General features: G+C 30.1%; 1 protein-coding gene and 1 pseudogene across 1 annotated transcript; both read left to right on the top strand.

Annotated features, from left to right (window-relative positions):
• Positions 1-17,301, top strand: part of LOC119686442 — a 28,832-nt pseudogene extending 11,531 nt beyond the window's left edge.
• A 3,183-nt stretch (positions 17,302-20,484) lies between these two features.
• Positions 20,485-22,271, top strand: LOC119684998 (receptor expression-enhancing protein 2-like). The gene is made up of 5 exons (XM_038099164.1): positions 20,485-20,859; positions 20,977-21,095; positions 21,718-21,790; positions 21,863-22,060; positions 22,131-22,271. Exons 2-5 carry the CDS (start codon positions 21,064-21,066, stop codon positions 22,254-22,256), a joined length of 429 nt encoding a protein of 142 aa, XP_037955092.1. The 5' UTR covers positions 20,485-20,859; positions 20,977-21,063; the 3' UTR covers positions 22,257-22,271.
• The last annotated feature ends 182 nt before the right edge of the window (positions 22,272-22,453 follow it).

Genomic DNA, 22,453 nt, shown 5'->3' on the forward strand with positions numbered 1-22,453 from the left:
ATTGAAATCAAAAATACTATACAATGTTCGGTTTGTATTGTAAAGGCATTATTTGTCTACTATCAAATTAAGACTCTGCGATCATCCCATTATTGAATGTCGAGATCAAATTTAGCGAATTCGTATAAATATTACTAACTTTATTTACTAAAAGAAATGTTTAATATTCTTTATCTTAAATGAAATTAATGCGAAAAGGTTCAAACATGCTTAAATATATATTTGTTCTGGAAAATCACAATTACAAAATACAGGAGTAACTATCGTATTTATTAAAGTTCGATAAACCGCAAGTCTACTGTAGAAGTTGATGTTTATTGATTTCAGATAAACGAAATATAGTATGTGAAAGAAACATCCGTCATAAAAACTTCAATATCTGAAATATTTAATATAGTTTTACTTATATTCAAATTTTTAGCCCATTAAATACACTTTAATTTTATGACTGATCTGTGTTTTTGTTATAAAACACAATAGATATTAAAATTTAGTTGATTTGAAGTATAAAACTTTCGGTCATTCTTTCAGAAAACCCTACTAATCTCAACAGTTCAGTAGTGCAGTTTTTTCAGTACATTAGTGCCTTATTATCTTAAGAACATTTTTTGTAACAGAAATTTTTATCCATCATGTACCGATTTACTATAATGAACTTTTAAAGTGCACTTCTATATACTGTTTTTTTTTTTTTATAAAAACAGTTTTTGTTTTGCCAAAACATATGAATATAAATTTATTATTAATTAATTATTATAAATTAATTTATTAATTTGGTTGTGCACTTTAGTTAAAAAATAAAGATTAAATAATTTATTGTAGAAGCAAATAGCAATGTTTATCATGCATACTAGGAAAGTATAATCCTTATTATAGTCCATATTTGTAGCTATATGCCTTTTAGGAAATGAAAAAAGAAGATTACCAGTGAACAGCTTTTGGATCAATAGTTTCATGAGATGTAATTATTTTTTTAGAATAGGCTTTATTTCTTTCGATATGAATAGGTATAGGATTTTGAAATGATCGGGTTTTAAAATAATTGTATGTTTTTTTTTTGGTTAAAGTGTACCTATATGATATCACAGAGAATGTTGTTCTTAAAGGTTGTTTAAGATTTAAAATTTAATTCTATTAAATAGTCTCTAAAATTATTAATAAGCTCGTAAGATTGGTTCTGTGTATTTATTTAACTATCTAAAATAAATTCTAACGAAAAAGAGACTGCAGGAGTTGGAACTGATATTCATTTTTAAAACAATAATGGAATAATCCTAAACAGTGCAAAATAGGCTTGAATACATTTAAAAGATACCAAATAACGTTAGTATATAGAACAATACATCAAGCTGGTCGCAGTGTATAGGGGTCTTAGCCTAACTCTAAACCCCCCAATATAAGTGATCATTAAAATAACGTAAATTGTTGTAAATATGCTTTATTCAAATAAAGAAATCGTACTTCTTGGGTTCCTTGTACTTTTTTATATGAAATAAGAAAATTTTATTAAAAAACTGTATTTGTAATTATTTTTGCTTTCTTTTCAGATAACTCTCGTGAATAAATAGTGACTAAAACTAAAGTGAAAGAGTGTTGCTACAAAAATGTAATTGAAGAACAACGAAAAAATCTGCAACAACCTGAGCTATGTTAACAGTATCTGTTAACAATAGCCTCGTTGCTTTTTAATTTAACTAATGCAGAAACCGAACTTTTTACTTCTAATAAGTTACAGACTATGGTTTTCAACCAGAGTACACAATTGAGATATTTTCTAATGATAGTATTGAAAATTTGTTTTGAATAAGACATTTTGTTTTAATGAGACACAATGATATCATCCCCACGTACACCAATGCAGTGTAAAGGAGGAACAAATGGTACTAGGATGGGTGGATTTGCCAATATTTATGCATTGCAGTTTATTTTGTGGTTGGTCTTTATTTGGACTTACAACGTAAATGCTGAACCGTATGGCAGCAGTTCAGTTGGAATACACATTCCTGGAGGGAATCCTGGTATCATAAGCGAATCCCGTTGTCCTCGTGTTTGTTCATGTAATGGATTGACTGTGGATTGTTCCCATCGCGGACTAACCCAAGTGCCCAGGAAAATATATTCCGATGTGGAAAGACTGTGAGTACAGAAACTTAAATATATTCATATTAATTTTATTTTTTTGTTATTCTTCATAATAATAAAATAAAAATTAGTAAGTGAAAAGGGAATTATCCTTGCTTCTTACGTGTTTACAAGTTCACACGGTGCTAATACATTAATCGTTATAAAGGTGACTCATGAATATATATATAAAGTGACTTATACAAAATTTTGTGTTTTAATAGGCTAGCTATGTTATGCTTAATAAATTCTTATAATCGTTAGTAATCATCACCTACGTTAATATGTGAAAACACAGAAATGTAATTCAGAAAAATTGTAAACAAATTGATTCACAAAGTAAATTTATATATTATTTCTAATTTTGTTTCGTTCCAATATAGTTTATTGAAATTCTTTAACGAATGGCGTATAATATTTGTTCTAGTACAGTTACTAAGTAACGCAAACATATGTTAATACATACTCAACGGTATTGGTTTACCGATTCATCAATTCCAAGATCGTCTATAACATAAAGGAATAGAAACGCCGATAATTCATATCTCTGTTCGACTTACGTAAATCGCCTTATCCTCATCCCAATAAATCTGCGTTTTAAGATCTATTCTTTTTGATATTAAAAAATCGGTAATTATTGATATACTATTTTACATGTTCAATTATATATTGAAAATATTTAAAATAGAAAATATTTTATGGCTAGACTAATCCTGCCTTTCTAGAGTACATTTCGTGTCTCAAAAGTTTAAGAAGTCATGTATTTATTTAATAATATATCCTTTTGATAACAATTGTTATTGTTCTAACCCGACTAAAGCAAGGGTAAGTCTGGTTACACGAAATCTACGAATTTATTGTATCGCTATCAACAATTCAGTATATATAGTCAAAGATTACAAAGTTGTATAATATATATTATATAATCTGATAGTCTCAATTATTTTTTTATAGAAAACTTAAGTCCCTCCAATCAATGTCACGTACATAAGTTAGTAAACACTGTAAAAATTAGACTTAATTTAACTTTTAAATAAATTTTGTTTTTATTATTTTTAATTTAAATGAAAGTCTACTTAAGAAACAAGTTTATCTTATAAAGCCAAAATCGTACGTGAAAAAAAAAATTTCGTACGAAAAAAAAAAAAAATACAGAACAAGATAACATCAGAATCACGATACATAATAGCCTCACGGAAATCTTTAAGAATAGAGAATACACAAAATAGCTAACAAATTGAACACGTCCTTACTTAGACTCTAATGAAATAATATAAATAAAATGTAACAGTATCTCAGAGTATTATGATCAGGATCTCAGAAAATATATTTACCTACTACTAAAACTGGCTCTAATCGCCAGAATTTTTATCTGACGAAGAAAACAATTTCTACCACAGTATCCTAAAGAATCAGAAAAAACAACAATTTCCAGAAGTCTCATATCCTTTCAAACAAAAACAATATACTATCATATCAAACAGTTCCATTAGATGGTAGTGCGGGTCCCGTATATAGGTATCTAGCCGACAGCGCCAATTCTGCTAAGAATGGGTAAAGGATAAAGCAGCTGTCTGTCTAGAGTGGGGGTAATCTGTAATTTCGTATTTGTAGCGACACCTTTTGATTTTCATCCAGTCGTTAATCAGAGTTTCCATTGTAGATCAACTATTCCAGCTAAATAAAATGCATTTTAGTTTTTTATTCATCTAGATTATAGCTCATTTGTAACTCTTTAATTAAAAAGATCATTATTCTTTGTAAGAAGGAGCGATTTATTTCCATGCACTGAGAATCTTCAATTATTGGAAAAAATATCAAGTGTTTATCTCTATGCAATAAAATACAACAACAACTGTAAATGGCAATATACTATACATATTGTTTCCTTTTGTAAATAACATTAGATACATATGCTACAATCAATTGTAAGACGCGTTGTTTACAAATTTTGCTACACATGTTGCAATTAATCGTAGAACGCATTGTGCAATCTTATTAATTGTTGTAAAAAAGTAAGCAGAAGACGTGTGAATTAGGTGAACTCGCCGATTTAATACTAATTGATTATATATAGCAATGAGAGTGCGTATAAAATTTTTTTTAATGTCAGTTCGATGTGAAAATTTATTGCCGTGAAATGGTAATAAATCTTTAGAAGAATTTTTAATGAAATCAAACGAAAAGTATTTGATCTCTCAAATTAAAATTCAATATGAAATGACAGATATCTTGGTCATGAATGTAATGATACTGGATCTATTGTACGTTATGAGTTATTTTGCTTTTAGAGGAATTTTATGACCAGATAAAAATTAATGAGGTTCGGTTGGAATATAATGACAATCCAAAGGATCCACTCCATCGTATTCCCGAAGAAAAGACGAAGAATTTTTTAGATACTCTTTAAGAAGAACTTTTTTAATTGAATGAGTATGGTCATGTTAGAGTGGCAGCCTTGTCGACCAAATCTCAGATACATACAAATAATGGTCCATTGTGACATCACAGTAGAACAGAAACAATCTGTCAAACTTATAAACTTGGGTATGCCCCTAATTTTAAAGGATGAAAGTTTTATCAAATGAGTTAGAAAATTGGGTCCAAGATTTTGAATCTGACACATGAATTTGGAGTACACTTTTCTCCTTATCCGCGGATCCACAACTGTGACTAAAACTGTTAGACCAAGTCTTGTGGCATGCCTTTTCAATGTGCAGTGGCCTATCAGTACCGCTACCATAGTGCTGAGTTGATTTGGTTTTAGTTGAACCAGCCTACCGAAACGTATTATGAGTAACTTCCACCACATATGTGAGTCTTTCAATATAACGATGTCGAAGGAAACTACAGGGCCTATGAACTAGCTAAACGTAGTACTAATCCTCCCCTGAATATGAAGAGAATAGGTATCAGAATACCTCATATGACTTTTGTAAATTAAGATTGAAGAATAGTCTCATTCAAAAGACGAACTCTTGTCCTGATCAAACGACTACATTTGACTGACGTCCAGATTAATGTAGTCGCCACTTGATAGAACAAAGTCAAGGGATTTACTCAGCTTACTATGGCAGGATATGTCTAAGCTTGTGGCTTGCATAACCGTTCGCTGACTATTTGCTACACACTATCTTAGACTGAGAATTCTCTATTATAAATATTGTAGAAATTGTAAAAATAAGAAAGAGCTTTGACCAAAATTAGAACGAACTTTTTAGACATTCTGTACTCTATTGGGGCCTTGAAATGGTTTCATAATTTAAGTTAATGTACGTTAATTAAGTAAATTTACGTTACGGTCTTATATGAAGTAGTGGTATCACAATGAAATAGTAGAGTTTTAGAAAATGACTAATTTGAATGTTTCAACTGCAAGTGAGAGGCTGAATCTGGTCGTGTGTAACTTTCAAGAATTTAAAAAAATTAATATTTACTAAATCACAACCTGATTCATACCTGAAATGAAGGCAAATGTTTAGAAATAGGTACGCATAAAGGAACACAGAAACAACAGGTAGTGTGATTGCAATGTTAGCCTAACACAAGGAAGAAACAAATTACAAATGTATTTCGATATTAGATAAGGAAAGGACGCACGACAAAAGAACGACACTTAAGATGTAGAGGATACATCCTAAAAATCATTAACCGAACAATGGAAAGTGCAATGCAAATCACAGCGACAACATTATCTTAAGCTACCTATTACTGCAATATCAGACTCCTGTAGATATATTTCGTGTTTTTTTAATAGAGACATGTTGAATTCCGGGACATAATCGTTATTACTTAGCAGTGCTCATCTGTCATCTTTAATTATTCTAATGATGATATATATATTTGTATTGTAGTTTAATACATATATGACATAAATTAACCATACTTAATAACAGAAGAGTATTAAATTCTTGTTATATATGACTACTAACTGTTCTTATTATTTTGTTTTAAATATTTGTTTTTATGTTTATATAAATATATATATATTATTTTCAGTGATTTACAAGGCAACAATATTACTGTAATATTTGAACATGACTTTCAACGGCTTTCAAAACTAAGGATACTGTAAGTAAAAAACATTTGTGTTATCTTTTTATTTTAATTTTTTTTTAACTTTTTATTTATTTATTTTTTTTTTTGTTTTTAGCCAATTGACAGATAATCAAATTCACACGATTGAAAAAGGTGCCTTTCAAGACTTAACATCTTTGGAGAGACTGTAAGTAGTCGTTTAGCAAGGTTTTCTGATTTAGTGCTTATGTACGAGTAAATGTAGAATTTTTATTTAATACTTCTTATGTTTGATTTAATTTATTTCTTATGTATATGGATTTTTTAACTTGGGATTTGTGCACGTTACAATTAAACTGCATTGCTTTAAAGACGCCTTAACAACAATCGGCTAAAGGCAATCCCTGAAAACTTTGTGATAAGTTCAGCAAGTCTTTTACGATTGTAAGTAGTTTAGATATTAGTTATAATTTTGTAGAGATTTCTATACTTCCGTAGATAGTTGTCTTGAAATATTTGTTGCTTTAAATTGATTTCATGAACGTTTTTTTTGTGAAATATGAAATAAGTTGTAAGTAAGATGGTAATATTTAACTATTTCTTTGCTAGAGATATTTCTCATAATGCTATAGCTACTGTTGGACGACGTTCTTTTAAGGGAGCGCAATCATTACGGAGCCTGCAAATTGATAATAATCAAATAACTTGTATGGATGAACACGTTTTCAAAGGACTCATTGAGTTAGAAATTCTGTACGTAAAGTTGTAAAGTTGTGACTATGTATTGCATGTTTATTGTATTTTGTGTGGTATAAAATGTAGTAGAAAAAAGTTTTTAAATTCTCTTCAAAGAATTTCTATTGAATTTCTATTGTTTGAAATATTTAAAAGCTTGTGTATTAAAATTGAATTTACAAAATAATTTGATATTTAGAAATTGAAACCAATTGCAAAGCTGTGACTAACGTTAAGCTTCTAATCTTAAAAAATCTTAAAAAAAAGTTGTGATAAAAATCTTAAGTGTTAAAAATTATAAAAAAAAAATTCAAAATTATATTATCATTGTATTTTTTGTATACTAGTATGTAATCTTAATATTGAAAATAATCCTTAACATAGTTTTATCATATGTTAGAAAGAAATTTTTATACCCATCTCATACGAAGTGTGAAAACTGCAAGTCTATACAGTCTATTCGTCTATATATTTGAATAGACTTTATTCCTTAAGTTTCAATTTAATTTATTCAATTTATCCTTGTCTTCTGACTATTTGTTTGTCAGCTTGTAGCAAACTAATCTCTCAGTTTGATAGAAAAACTATTTTCTTGATAGAAAGATATCAGTTGCGGATATTTGGTATATTGAATATATTAGACATTTAGGCTTGTAGATTTTTTGAGAACGGTTCTTGAACATTTGTCAGGCTTATTATATTTGTAACTTATTTTTTATCCATCTTAGTTAAAATTTGTTAAATAATGAATATAAAAAGTATATTATACTAATGCCAAATTTCATTTAGACTAGATTAAATTTAGATAGAAGTATCATGCAAGCTATCATAGTTCAAAACCAGTTTGAATATATTCCAATATTAAAAAAATCTTATACTCATTTTCACGATATGTCAAATATAATCTTTTACCATCAATGATTGAATCAATCAGCTCAGATTTGAGTATAGGTAGATTGTTCATAATAAAGATTTGATGAGTATCGTATTATTCAATATTATAAAATGTATTAAAATATAGCAGAACCGACAGGCTAGATTTGGATATATACTGAAAATTAGAAAGGAGTTTTAAAAATATATATATATTAAATTTTTCTGCTCTAAAGTAAAGACTTTTATTAATGAATTATGGTTACAAGAACGGCCGGGTCTACGTCCCGGAGCCACTCGTCGAAGACGACCAAGCGCCGTTCAACCACCCCCAAAGGGACTTCACAAGCAGGTCTCGGCGTGTTACAACAACAACATGAATGAATTATCAATTACTTTGTATGAAGGGTATTTAAGTTTTATCTAAGTTTGAGCTTCCTTCTTTAATTTCTTATTCACTGAAATATACAGTTTTAAATAAAATTAAATTCTGCTTTTAAATAGAATAAAAGTAAATATTGTTATGTTTGTAATAAACGTGGAATAACTTTATAAAATATTTTAATATTTTACTAATGCTTTTCTATATATAGAACATTAAACAACAACAATTTAACTACAATTCCTCATAATGTGTTTAATGGATTGGGACGACTACGTGCATTACGACTTTCGGATAATCCATTTTCCTGCGATTGCCACTTATCTTGGCTGTCACGATATTTACGTAATGCACCTCGTCTTGCGCCCTATACTCGCTGTCAGTCACCATCGCAATTAAAAGGACAAAACTTAGCTGACCTACATGATCAAGAATTTAAATGTTCAGGTAAATTTGTTTATATTCTCTATATTTTTTCAGTTGAACATCAATTGAAAAGTAAACAAAAATTACAGTTTTATATGAAAATAATATATTAAATGTTGCATTTATAAATATAAGTATAGGTTTTTTTTTATTTTGCTGTTTTTATACAATGAATCGTATTTTATCAAGTAATCAGACGACGTATTAATTTCAGTGCAATTTACTATTTCGCATTTCTATGCTGATAATTGGCAAAGCTACAGGGCACTTTTAAATGTAGTAAATCTGTAATTGTAACAGTTTTGAGATTTCAGTTTTATCTAATAATAATACTTATTGAAGAGTTATAGAACAGTCGATAACAATATCAGTGTAGACGTATAGTCTCATGGTCCCTGGATCTAAATAATTTTTCCGACAATTTTTTTTTATATATTTTCATAATTTATAAAATACAATTTATGTTGAAGTATCTTAAATCTATGTGTTAAGTTCCTACATATACTTTAGGATGTACCGCCTCTAAGAAATTACAAATTTGTTAATAATATAAACACAGCAAGTGAATTTGTTAATAAAACTTTCACAGCCAATTAACAAAACTTCAGAAAAATGTGCGAGCATACAAGTCAAGTACGGCTTTGGGTCAGTTGGTTAAGGTGCGTTGACTCTGAGCTTCTAATTTGGCAGGGCACGAGTTCGATTCCTGGTACTTGCAGTCTCACGAAAAAAAAAAAAATTATTTACGAATAATTAAATACAAGAATTATTTCTAAGACCACTGATCATGGGTTTTTGGCAATACTCGAAACAGCTATATGGTCAGCCAAAAATTCAATTAATTAAAGTAATATAAAATTCGAAAGACCTTTTTATCAAATTTGTTATTTAAATAATTAGTGCCGTAAGGACAAGGTATCTATTTTCGCATAGAGAAAAGGTTTGACAGTGAAGAAATCTTCATAAATTGAAGCATGCGACTTTTATTGTTTATTCGTAAACAACAATTATAACTATTATAAATTTGTATTATCAAATTATTAACACTACTGTTGTAGCTTGTTATAGTGCTCCTAATCTCAATCATTCAATATTGTGAACAAGACAAATCCTCGTGTTAGGTTGCTAATAATAAAATTTTTTCTTCTTCACAATATAAGAAAATAAAATGCATACTTACATATTAAAGGTCTAACCGAGCATGCTCCCATGGAATGTAGTTCAGAAAACAGTTGTCCGCATCCTTGTCGATGTGCTGATGGAATAGTTGACTGCCGCGAAAAGAGTTTGACATCGGTACCTTCATCATTGCCAGACGATACAACTGAATTGTAAATATAAACTTGAAGAAAAAATATCAAAACTTAAAAATTTTAAATTATTTTTGTTCTTCAGGCGATTGGAACAAAATTTTATCACTGAACTGCCACCGAAAGCGTTTGCAAATTTTAGACGATTGCGACGCATTGATTTATCAAATAATAACATTTCGAGAATAGCGCATGATGCTTTAAGTGGCCTAAAAGCACTAACTACTCTGTGAGTATTTACATATATTACATATATATATATATTTTTTTTTAAGCTATTCATAATTATTTTCCAAATATATTCTAATGATGCCGCTTTTGTTTTTTTTTTTGTTAATTTGAAATCATTAAACCTTTACTCTTTACGAATACTTTTATTTTGCTTTTTGGATTCTAATGTTAAAATGGCACAGATTTTAATAAAAAAATAAACCATTGTTCTTTTTAGAGTTCTTTATGGGAACAAAATAAAGGACTTGCCTTCAGGTGTATTTAAAGGACTAACTTCACTTCAATTGCTTTTACTTAACGCCAACGAGATTTCATGCATACGAAAGGACGCCTTTCGTGACTTACAAAGTCTAAGTTTGCTCTCACTTTACGACAATAATATCCAGTCCTTAGCGAATGGGACATTTGATGCTATGAAAAGTATTCAGACTTTGTAAGTATGATTGATATAAGTTCACTTTAAATGACATATTTTTATTTAAGTACACGGATGCAATATCATCTCTGCATATAAATTATATGCAGAAGAAAATCATTGACTGTCATAAAATATATCCTTTTTTATAATATATAAATATATATATATATATCACAGGGACTGATAATAAAGTTATTTTTTTTTCGGATTATTTAGGCATTTGGCAAAGAATCCTTTTGTTTGTGATTGCAACTTACGTTGGTTAGCTGATTACCTGTACAAAAATCCTATAGAAACAAGTGGTGCACGTTGTGAATCACCGAAGCGAATGCACCGAAAGCGTATCGAATCACTGCGGGAAGAGAAGTTCAAGTGTAAATATAACAAAATATACTATTTTATAAAACAATAACAATTAACATATATAATAATTATATAAATTTTATGAACTTTAAATATTTGCACAAATTGAATAAAATATAATATATATAAACTCATTAGGTTCATGGGATGAAATGCGTATAAAATTATCCGGCGAATGTCGTACGAACACTGACTGTCCTTCAATGTGTCATTGTGAAGGAACAATTGTTGACTGCTCAGGCCGTGGACTTAAAGAAATTCCACGAGATGTACCGCTGTATACAACTCAGCTGTGCGTTTAATAACAACAATAAATTTAATTTATATATTTAATTAAAAAAATATTCTTTTTTAGTTTACTTTATAATAATGAAATCGGTCGAATAAACTCGGATGGATTATTTGGTCGTCTACCGCATCTCACAAAACTTGATATGAAACATAATCATATCACAAGCATTGAACCTAACGCATTTGAAGGAGCATCTCGAATTCAAGAACTTCAATTGGGAGAAAATAAGATTAAACAAATATCAAACAAAATGTTTCTAGGTCTACATCAATTAAAAATTTTGTAAGTTATACATTTTATATAATAATACTCGTATTCTATTTCATAACTTGTATACATTTCTATTACAGAAACTTATTGGACAATGAGATTTCTTGCGTCATGCCTGGGTCTTTTGAGTTTCTATCTGCTCTGACTACTCTGTAAGTGCCTATTTAAAATTATTTAGATTATATATGCATAATAAAAATTAATTAAAATTTAACTTATTTTTCTTATATAATATTTGTATAGAAATCTCGCTTCAAATCCATTCAATTGCAATTGCCATCTGGCTTGGTTTTCAGAATGGTTACGTAAAAAAGGATTTATGGGCGCCACTCCGCGATGTGCATCTCCAGCTAAAGTACGTGATGTTCAGATTCGAGATCTGCAGCATAACGAATTTAAATGTTCGCCTGATAATAACGAGGGATGTTTGGGTGATGGTTATTGTCCACCGGCATGCACATGCACTGGTACTGTTGTACGGTGTTCCCGGAATCAGTTAAAAGAAATTCCGCGTGGCATACCAGCTGAAACCTCTGAACTATATCTTGAATCCAATGATATTACATTAATACACATTGATAGGATAAAACATCTTAAATCGCTGACTCGATTGTAAGTTTCTACATATAGTATATTTGGCCTTGTTATAACGAACTTAATGTCTTCTTTTTCTTTTTTTTTTTGTAAAGGGATTTGAGCAATAATCAAATAACAATTCTTTCTAATCACACTTTTGCCAACTTAACAAAACTCTCTACACTGTAAGTATTTTTTTATTTCAAATGTGCAAGATGTGTAAAAAATGCAATGCCTTTAAGTACAAGTGTTTTTTCCGATTGTTGTCGATGAATGATGTTCAGCATAAGTTGTTGACATAAATTTACAGGCAAATGATTAATTCCTTATGTTACAGATAATTCACGTTCTAAGACTGTAATGTATGCTAGTAGAATATTTTTAAGTATCTTGCAAATAAAAAATTGCTTGGAATAATTGACAATTGCATTTATGTTATTCATTTTTCGTTCTCTTAGGATTATATCGTACAATAAACTACAGTGCCTACAGCAACATGCACTCTCAGGACTTCATAACTTACGTGTTTTATCTTTACATGGAAATCGTATTTCAATGCTTCCCGAAGGGTCCTTTGATGATTTAAAATCCTTAACACATATGTAATTTATTTTGAAATTTAAAATATTTGATAAATATTTAATTATGGGTTCTGTTATAGTGCGCTTGGAAGTAATCCATTATATTGTGATTGCTCGTTAAAATGGTTTTCGGATTGGATCAAACTAGATTACGTAGAACCAGGAATCGCACGTTGCTCAGAGCCAGAATATATGAAGGATAAACTAATACTATCAACACCTTCTCATAATTTTGTATGTAAATCAAAAGTAAGCAGTGATATATTAGCAAAGTGTGATGCTTGTTATACACATCCTTGCAATAACAATGGTCAGTGTTTGCCGTTACCACAACGAGACTACCAATGTCTATGTCAGCCTGGCTATCACGGCAGGCACTGTGAGTTTATGATTGACGCTTGTTATGGGAATCCTTGTCGTAATAATGCAACTTGTACTGTATTGGAAGAAGGCAGATTCAGTTGTCAGTGTGTACCTGGTTATACAGGCGTTCGTTGTGAGACAAATATAGATGATTGCCTAGGGGAAGTAAAATGTCAAAATAATGCCACTTGCATTGATGGAGTGGAGTCATATAGATGCGAATGTCAACCTGGATTTTCTGGTAGGATACTTAAATCATGTTTTCGTATGTGTAATTACAAGTAAAATATTCCATTCATATTTTAGGTGAATTCTGTGACACAAAAATTAATTTCTGCAGCAAAGAATTCAACCCGTGTACTAATGGGGCTAAATGTCTAGATCACTTTACCCATTACACTTGTGAATGTACAGCCGGTTTCCGCGGCGATAACTGTACGGATAATATCGATGATTGTCAAAATCATATATGCCGAAATGGTGGTACATGTATTGATGGTATTAATGATTATGTATGTAAGTGTCCTGATGACTTCACCGGAAAATATTGTGAAGGACATAACATGGTTTCAATGATGTATCCACAAACATCACCTTGTCAGAACCATGAGTGTAAGCATGGTGTTTGCTTCCAACCAGTTCCCTCAGGTTCAGAATATCTCTGTAAATGTCATCCTGGTTATACAGGAAAATGGTGTGAATATCTAACAAGTATAAGTTTCGTACACAACAATTCCTTTGTTGAAATGGAACCTTTACGTACTAAACCTGATGCTAATGTTACTATTATTTTTAGTAGCACGGAACAAAATGGTATATTGATGTATGATGGTGAGGACGCGCATTTAGCGGTAGAGTTATTTAATGGTAGAATACGAATTAGCTATGATGTTGGAAACTATCCAGTGTCAACAATGTATAGTTTTGAAATGGTAGCTGATGGAAAATATCACTGTGTTGAACTTTTAGCTATAAAGAAAAACTTCACACTTCGTGTTAATCGAGGATTAGCTCGTTCTATTATTAATGAAGGGAAAAATGACTATTTAAAGTTATCAACACCATTATTTTTGGGAGGAATTCCTTTAGAAATTGGTCAACAGGCGTTTAAAAACTGGCAAATAAGAAATCTTACTAGTTTTAAAGGATGTATGAAAGAGGTCTGGATTAATCACAAATTAGTAGATTTTGGAAATGCTGCAAGGCAACAAAAAATAACCCCTGGTTGTGCCCTACTTGAAGGCGAAAATACTGAAGAGGAACAACAAGATTTCATGGATGAAACTCCGCATATTAAAGAAGAAGTATAGCTACTACTGAAACACTAAAATTATTAAAGAATTTAATAATTAATATATGTATGTTTTCATTTAATAGGTGGACGCGTGCGAAAATAATAAATGCCGTAAGGGAAGTCGTTGCGTTCCAAATATGCAGTCGCGAGATGGTTATCAGTGCAAATGTAGGCAGGGCCATAAAGGTCGTTACTGTGAGCAAGGTGAAGATGTAACAGAGACTCTTGTGGCAACTGGTAAATATTTCCTTCAATTACAATATATTGCTTTTATTATAGAAATGGGCGTTATAATTTAGTTTTTAATAAAAATATTCCAGCTTCTTGCCGTAAAGAACAGGTTCGAGAATATTACACAGAAAATGATTGCCGGTCAAGACAACCTCTAAAGTATGCAAAATGTGTTGGTGGGTGTGGGAATCAGTGTTGTGCAGCTAAAATTGTGCGAAGAAGAAAAGTATGTATTTATGTAGAACTTCTGCAACTCTAATCTAAAACTAAAATGAAATATAATTTCAGGTTCGCATGATATGTAACAATAATAAAAAGTATATAAAGAATTTGGACATTGTACGTAAATGTGGATGTACAAAAAAATGCTACTGACTGAAAGATGCGACTACCCAAATGCTAAGCAGTAGCGAAGATGTTAACTTAGGGCAAAATAATTTATATAATACAAATAATTTTAGTAACCATAGAATAAGTAGAAACAATGATAAACAACATATTACTACCAAATATGAAGAATCGATATTACAGGAAAACACTGGCACAAATGAATCACAATTGAAAGAAAGTAATGAAAGTAATGAAAGTAAAACTGATATAAATTTAAAGTTGGGCGGTGATGATTATGAATCAGAAAGAATGCAACTAAATCCAAGTACAGATTTTTATAATGACTATGACAATGAAAAATTCGGAAATACAGGAACACAAAATAAATACTACGAGTCACTTCCAGAAGCAAAAAGTTTAATATTTGAATCTCATAAAGTTGAGGAAGATATGGGATATGACGAAGATGATGAACAATTAACTGTAACTATCGAGAAAACAACTGATTATCCTATAATTAAACCAAATTTTGAGAAAAATTTTAATGAAAATGAAAAAGAAAAAAACAATTATAATCAATTTAGAGCAGATAATAACGAAAAAAATATTAAAAATCAACAAAAATTTATAACTGAGAATGCAAATAGGGACTTAGTTGACACGCGGGAAAGCAGCGGCAATTTTGCTAACGATGATGAAGATTATGATATTGATACAGATAGAAGTTATGGCGATTATGATACTGATAATGATGAAAATTCTAAAAACTTTTTTAATAATAAACGCAAGTCAAATAGTAGATATTTTCGGAAAAATACAAATGACGCTATTAAAATAATTTCAACACCTTTAGGAAAAGTAGGTATAGTCTATCAACCAAATGAGAATAGTTACAATGATCAGGAAAATGTTGGTAAAAAACCAAAAATGACATTTACCGACTTTGATGCGTTATCTCCAGATCCGGAAAGTAGTCACCGATTAGCATCTTCTCATCCTAAAATAACACCTGTATTAACACCAGATGGCAAGGTTGCACTGCTTTACCGCGGCGACTCCGAAAACTCTAAATATGAGCCTATTCGCAATCTAACAAATAAATTTCAACAAAAAAATGTTAACTTTGACAATAACACAGTTGGAAATACTGAAAAGAATGCAGGCCTTAATTCTACAGACAACGAAACAATTGATTCTGAGCCAATGAATTTAGGTGATTCAGGCGAAGAAGAAAATATTGAGAAATCCGATTTTTCGAGAAATGTGCAAGTAAAGACCAATGAACAAAATTTAGAACCTATTCCACAATTTTCAGAAGTAATTCCCACTACTGGCTCGTTCATTATCAGGCCTACTGATACAATACTTCCTATGATAAATAAACCACTTTCTGAAGTGTTAGGAATAAAGAAAAATCAATTTAAACAATTTCGAATAAAAGATATACCAACGACAACAGAAACGAACAGTCGTTCTTTAGCTGAAATATATTTAGATCATTCAGAGACAACCAATTTACATTTCCTCACAAAAGTTAATTTAGCAGACTATTCAACTGCTACAAAATCGAAAAATACAGATATCGATTTTAGTCGCGACAATACCATGCTTGACGAACGCTCCCGTCAGAGAGAACTAAATCATGAACAATCAAATAACAATGACGTGAATAAGAACGGTTTCATTGAAAGAAACTTCGATACTATCGCAAATGAGGAGATACTTGCTAAAACTGAGGTTGTCAATTTAGCAGTGATCCCACATTTCGATGAGGAATTGCAGCAATTGCAAAGATTGCATGAACATGATAGACGTCATTATAGGCAAAGGCATAGATCTAGGCAATCCGCAGATGACTTGTCAGGAGTTCATTGTATCATGCAGGCCATGATGGGTATAGCAGCTATTTCGACTGTTTTTGGTATGCTTGGCACATTTTTTAAACAGCGTATTCTTGATCAAATTAGACTGATGCACTGGTAGTACAACAAGGGTATTCAATTGTACAAATAATTGCAATAGAATACCCAAATCATGCACAAAGTCTCTATCTATTCTTTCTACTAATATTACGATATTTATCTTTTTATGAAAGCAGAATTTGTGAAATAACTGTTCCATAATACATAAACGAAAATATAATATAATTTATACATATGTATTTAATTTAGTTTAATTTATATTCTCTAACAGCTACCCAAGCAACACTACTATAGTATAATGAGCAACTCAACAACTCATCATAATTAAATAATTGTAGTAACGTGAAAATTATATAAATTTTAGAAATATACAGTGGTCCTTCCTATTGGTCCAATATAATCATCTTTAATTGACTGATTAAAATTGTAACAAACAAAATGAAAAATGAAAAATGAAAAAAGAAAAACAAAAACAAAAACTCTCAATATGATCAATTATGACAGTGAATTTAAAACGAATTATTTTATTTTTTAAATGAAGAAACGAAATATTCAATTAGTATTAAAAATATGTACGTTAATATGAAAATATATTAAGGTAACTAAAAAATTAAGATATATAATTAGGTATAAGAATTAAACTAATTTATAAGGTGTTGAAAAATAGGATAATATCTAAGCTGGGTAGTCGCATGTAAATCTAACAATGTAATTAGAATAAGTATTAAAAACTGCATTTAATATTCACTACACACTAATATACTAAATTATATGTGAAATAATATGGCGTAACAAATATATTGAACACTTATAGGTGTTTAGAGTATAATTTTAATATAATTCTTTTAATTTGTAAACAAACCATACTATATGTACATTTTTTTATTAATTCTTTCTTATGATTATTGTCATAAAGTATATCTGTTTTATATATACTCTAATAAAAATAATCACAATATATATGTATGACAATGGAATATTTTTTTTGTAGTGTTGTATATACGATTGTGCATCTATATAAATATATATATATATGATACTAACAAGTTCATATTTAGGTAGTGAAATATTTAATCCATATTGTTTGAATAATGTAAAAAGTTTGATACATTATATTAGATAATTGTCACAGACATATAAGAAGTACCCACTTTATACCACATTCAAGAGCATTCAAGACCATATTTCTGTATGGTTGCACTAACACACGAACAACGTGCGAAACACTTACAGCGTGCGTAAACAAACTTATTCTTCAAAAATTTTGCTTGAATGATAACTTTCAAAAAAATTTAAGCAAGAGAGAGAGAGCACAACTTGAATGGCATTGAAAAATGATGGTCTGCACCGCGTTAACATTTTGTTTGATCTCAGCCAGCTGCAAGTAGGAATTTGTGTAAAATATACAAATAATGGGAGGTAACTAACCAATTCCTGTATTAAGGCGAGAATTTCTGAAATAATTGTTTAGTGTTACGATGGGTACAAAGGACAAAAACAAGGTTTTAGAGTGAATACGTAGTAATATTTTTCTTGTCTACTTGCACCAGAAGGGTGTAAGAGAGTATAAAAAGAACAAGTACATGTACAGCACCAATAACTTCAAAAGGTTACGTTAATGAACATCAACTTGATTAGTGTGCAGTGCATATAGGTTAGGTAGGTTAATTAGGATGGCAATAAGCCGCACATAAATCTATTAATTTCGAGTTGTACCAGATGAAGTAAAACTTTAATATACATAACAAGTATCAAGTGGGATGTCGACGTTATTTGCGAACCTACAGTACTTGATGCTCGATTCTTAAGATGTTCTCAAAGCTTCTGAAATTGTGTAGTTCAAAGCATTTTAAGCTTCTTCGTGACGGCTCAGGACATAAACATAAGAAATGCTCCGTAAACGTTACCAAGTACAATCTTACAATTCGTATAACCTTACAATAATCTTACAATTCAGCAACAAAATAGTATGTGATTGCTATACATTTTTTAGATTAAAGAATCAGAACCTTAAAATACATTTGAATTAGATTAGTTTTCATTTCAGAGTAACTTTTATTGAGGTCAAATATTTGTAATCCAAGCATATTATTATATTTGTTGTTTAATACAGTATAAAAATTTTTATAAACTTGCGGATTACAATACAATATTTCTACAAATATAGAAAAGTTACCAATAAAATGATTTTTAATTTTCAATAGCTTATAAGTAAAATGGAAATGTTCATACTATAATTATTAAATATAATTTTATGACAAGCAGCTTCCAGTCGGCATTGATAAATACAACATAGGATTCTACATATGTATTTAGGTTGGACGATATATGGCTGTTTTAAACCAATAGGTTAGATGAAGGTGACAGCTAGTAAAATTTACCAACTCACTTAAACACTACGGGTTCATTGCGAGACTACTTCATGACACGGGACTTCATTGAGCCATTTTGAGGCTTTGATAAAGTGTAGGACGGTTTTTATAATATAAAGCTATAATTACCTAAGAAGTTCCCTTTACTTATGGTAGGAACTGAGCAGCTATAGAAGAACCTTTATCTTCCGAATGTTTAATTAAACTTACAATTGACGACAGTTATATCCGAAATTGCTCCTGTGTAAGAACAGGGTAAAGATTTGTAGCTTGTCTGGATAATGCATCGGCCTTAAAATTAGCTGCAATATCGTTTTGGCCCGAAACTCATATTAAGTATATCCTAGAGGGAGTGTTGATATCGCTTGAAATTACCGGGAAATCCTGAACAAACAATCTTAATATTACCTCATATTAAACGTATCCTAGAGGCAGTATTTATATCGCTTGAAGTTACCAGGCAATCTTGAGCAAACGAACTTAATATTTCCTAGTTCGTTTGATTTGATAGCTGGCTACCTATATCCGTCAAGCAGTAGTTTTGATTATAACGTGTCTGGTTAAGTAGACAGCTACTTCTTTGGTGGATAATACCGCTGCCTCTGCCTGATATATAGTGTTTATCAGGAAATCAGACAAAGTTTTTCTCAAAGTATGGAGACTGATTTTTGTGTCATTGATCACTGCCGCGGTTGTCGATCCTATTATAGTGTCATTCTTTTTAATCTTAATCTTAATCTTAGTGTGATGATGCAATTATTTCTTCCCTTCCCATTCAATATAAGTAAATTAAATAGTGCTTGTACAGTGAACGAAGAGGGTACAGTGCCTAATACTTAAAATACTGAAAGTGGAATTAGCTTTCTCTGATACCACCGCTTTTTTGCAGGTATGAAAATTAACATTACCACTTCTTACTCTGTTCTCAATATTAAGTTACCAGGTGAGTTTCTTGTATAATATAAGTTTAAAATATTTAATATTCTTTTTAATAGGAATTTCAACTCCCTTATGTATTAGCGATATACATATATATTGCTAATACTCCTGCTAATATGAGGTATCTGTTTTCTTCTTGAAAAGAGATTTAATTCAGTTTTTTAAGTATGTTACGATAAAACATGGTATCAAAGTTCCGGAGTCATTTAAATAATGCAGCACCTGTAGTTTGTTTCATACATATTTACTCATTTTTATGCAAATTTATTATTACGGCAAATTTATTTATTATGTCAATCCGCCGCTTGCCAATTAATGTTTATAAATTCTGTTTAAGCTTATAACTTCGATATTCGCAGCTGCACATTCCTTTTATAAAATTTTTTCTACTATATTCCGACTTCTGACGATCATATGGCAGCTGCAGCTTCAAAGTAACTGCATACGGTCTTTCCATATCAAATTGTGCTATGAATTTTGAATAAACATACGATATATAAAATATAACAACTCTGACGTTTTGACGTTTCTTTCCTTTAATGGAATTTCTATATTCCATCACGTATTTTCCTTGTGTTGTAAGCAAAGAATACATTGCATCGGTTGTCATTTTGATACCTTATTGTTTGGTTGTTATTATAACTTTGTGTTTTAAAGTGGAGGGTCTTTGTGTTCGTGGAGCTTCGGTGCTTCATTTTCTGAACGATTTTGTTTTAAAAATTGCTTAGTTCCTTTAACAAATCAATAATAAGAATTGTATTAAATTCGAAGTGTCATGCCAGTTCAAATTATATTAAACAATTCGATTGAGATGTAAGATTTAAACGTCATTGGGAAATGTTTACCGAAATGAAAAGAAAAATTAAAAAAAAAAAAATTTAATTGTATAAATTTTAAAATAAAATTAAAATTATTTATAAAACATTACAGAGTTTATTGCACCTCACATCTGTCGGGAGTAAAGACAAAATAAAACTTCTACCTGCGCATCAAAGAAAATAGTACAAAGGATTAACAATGATTAGTGCTCTGGTATCACGATTAATAGTGTAAGTCACAATGAATAAAAGAAAAATTATTTTTCATATAAAATATCAATACCATTTTCATTTAAGTATTTATAGTAGTTTAACAATGCAAACAAAAATCAAATTCTTGACAAACTATGATATATGGACGTATGCACATACATATATTATATGAAAAGTGTCTATTTGGGAATTTTAATTAATTTTTTGTAAAGAGTTTTTTACACACAAAACAGAAATTAAAAAATGTAGCAACGAATATAAGTATTTTTAGATTCTGGTAGAATTGCATAGACGAATCTCAAATATTTGAAGAGTTCCTAATGCTATTTTTGTACTAGCGCTTAATTCTTGAAGTGTGTACAACAATGCAAATAAACAGATCTTGCAGTATTTTTGATTCAATAGAATAAGTTTCATTTCGGCATATGCACTATTATGGTTCCGTTGCAATTGGGTCAAGTAACTAATGGTCAAAAATATAAAAAACTGATCTTATATAAATAGTCGAATACGACTAGCCAAGTATAGAACATGTTATGTTTATATTAGGAAATCGTACACACCAATTTTTTACAATTGCTTGTATATGTAATTTCATAATAATGTATAAGTTTCTGAACGTATTGATCGCATTTTACAGGCTAACGTTTGGAACTTTATATCCGGCATACGCTTCCTACAAAGCTGTACGAACTAAAAACGTTAAAGAATATGTAAGTACAAAATTATTATTACATTATTACAAGATGATACAGATTTTAATTCTTATTTTACCATTCTATTAGGTGAAATGGATGATGTATTGGATTGTTTACGCATTTTTCACGTGCATCGAAACAGTGACTGACATATTTTTATCTTGGTTTCCTTTCTACTACGAAATAAAGATTGTGATAGTGCTATGGTTACTTTCGCCAGCAACAAAAGGTAGCTCCACTCTTTACCGTAAATTTGTACATCCAATGCTAACTCGCAGAGAGCAGGTAATTACACTTCGTTAATTAAATCACACTTTTAAATGAATTAATACTTAATAATGTTCTTGTAATGTAGGAAATAGACGAATATCTTAATCAAGCTAAGGAGAGAGGCTATTCAGCAGTCCTTCAGTTGGGTTATACTGGAGTCACTTATGCAAAAAATGTTATAATGCAAAGCGCATTAAAGGTAAATTTTTAATAAATAACTTTTAATATGTTATTGCAAAGGTGTAAAGTGATATATTAACGCATTTAACTTAAATTTAACTAACCAATAAAACATAATAGAAAGCCTGTTTATAAATATTTAACTATTTAAAAAAAAAACCTTCTTCTTTGGTGTTTCAAAGTTTGTAATATTTAACCCAATACTTTTTTCTGAAAATCTAACAATAT

The sequence above is a fragment of the Teleopsis dalmanni genome, chromosome 2 (genome assembly GCF_002237135.1).
Source record: "Teleopsis dalmanni isolate 2A chromosome 2, ASM223713v2, whole genome shotgun sequence".
Lineage (NCBI taxonomy): Eukaryota > Metazoa > Arthropoda > Insecta > Diptera > Diopsidae > Teleopsis > Teleopsis dalmanni.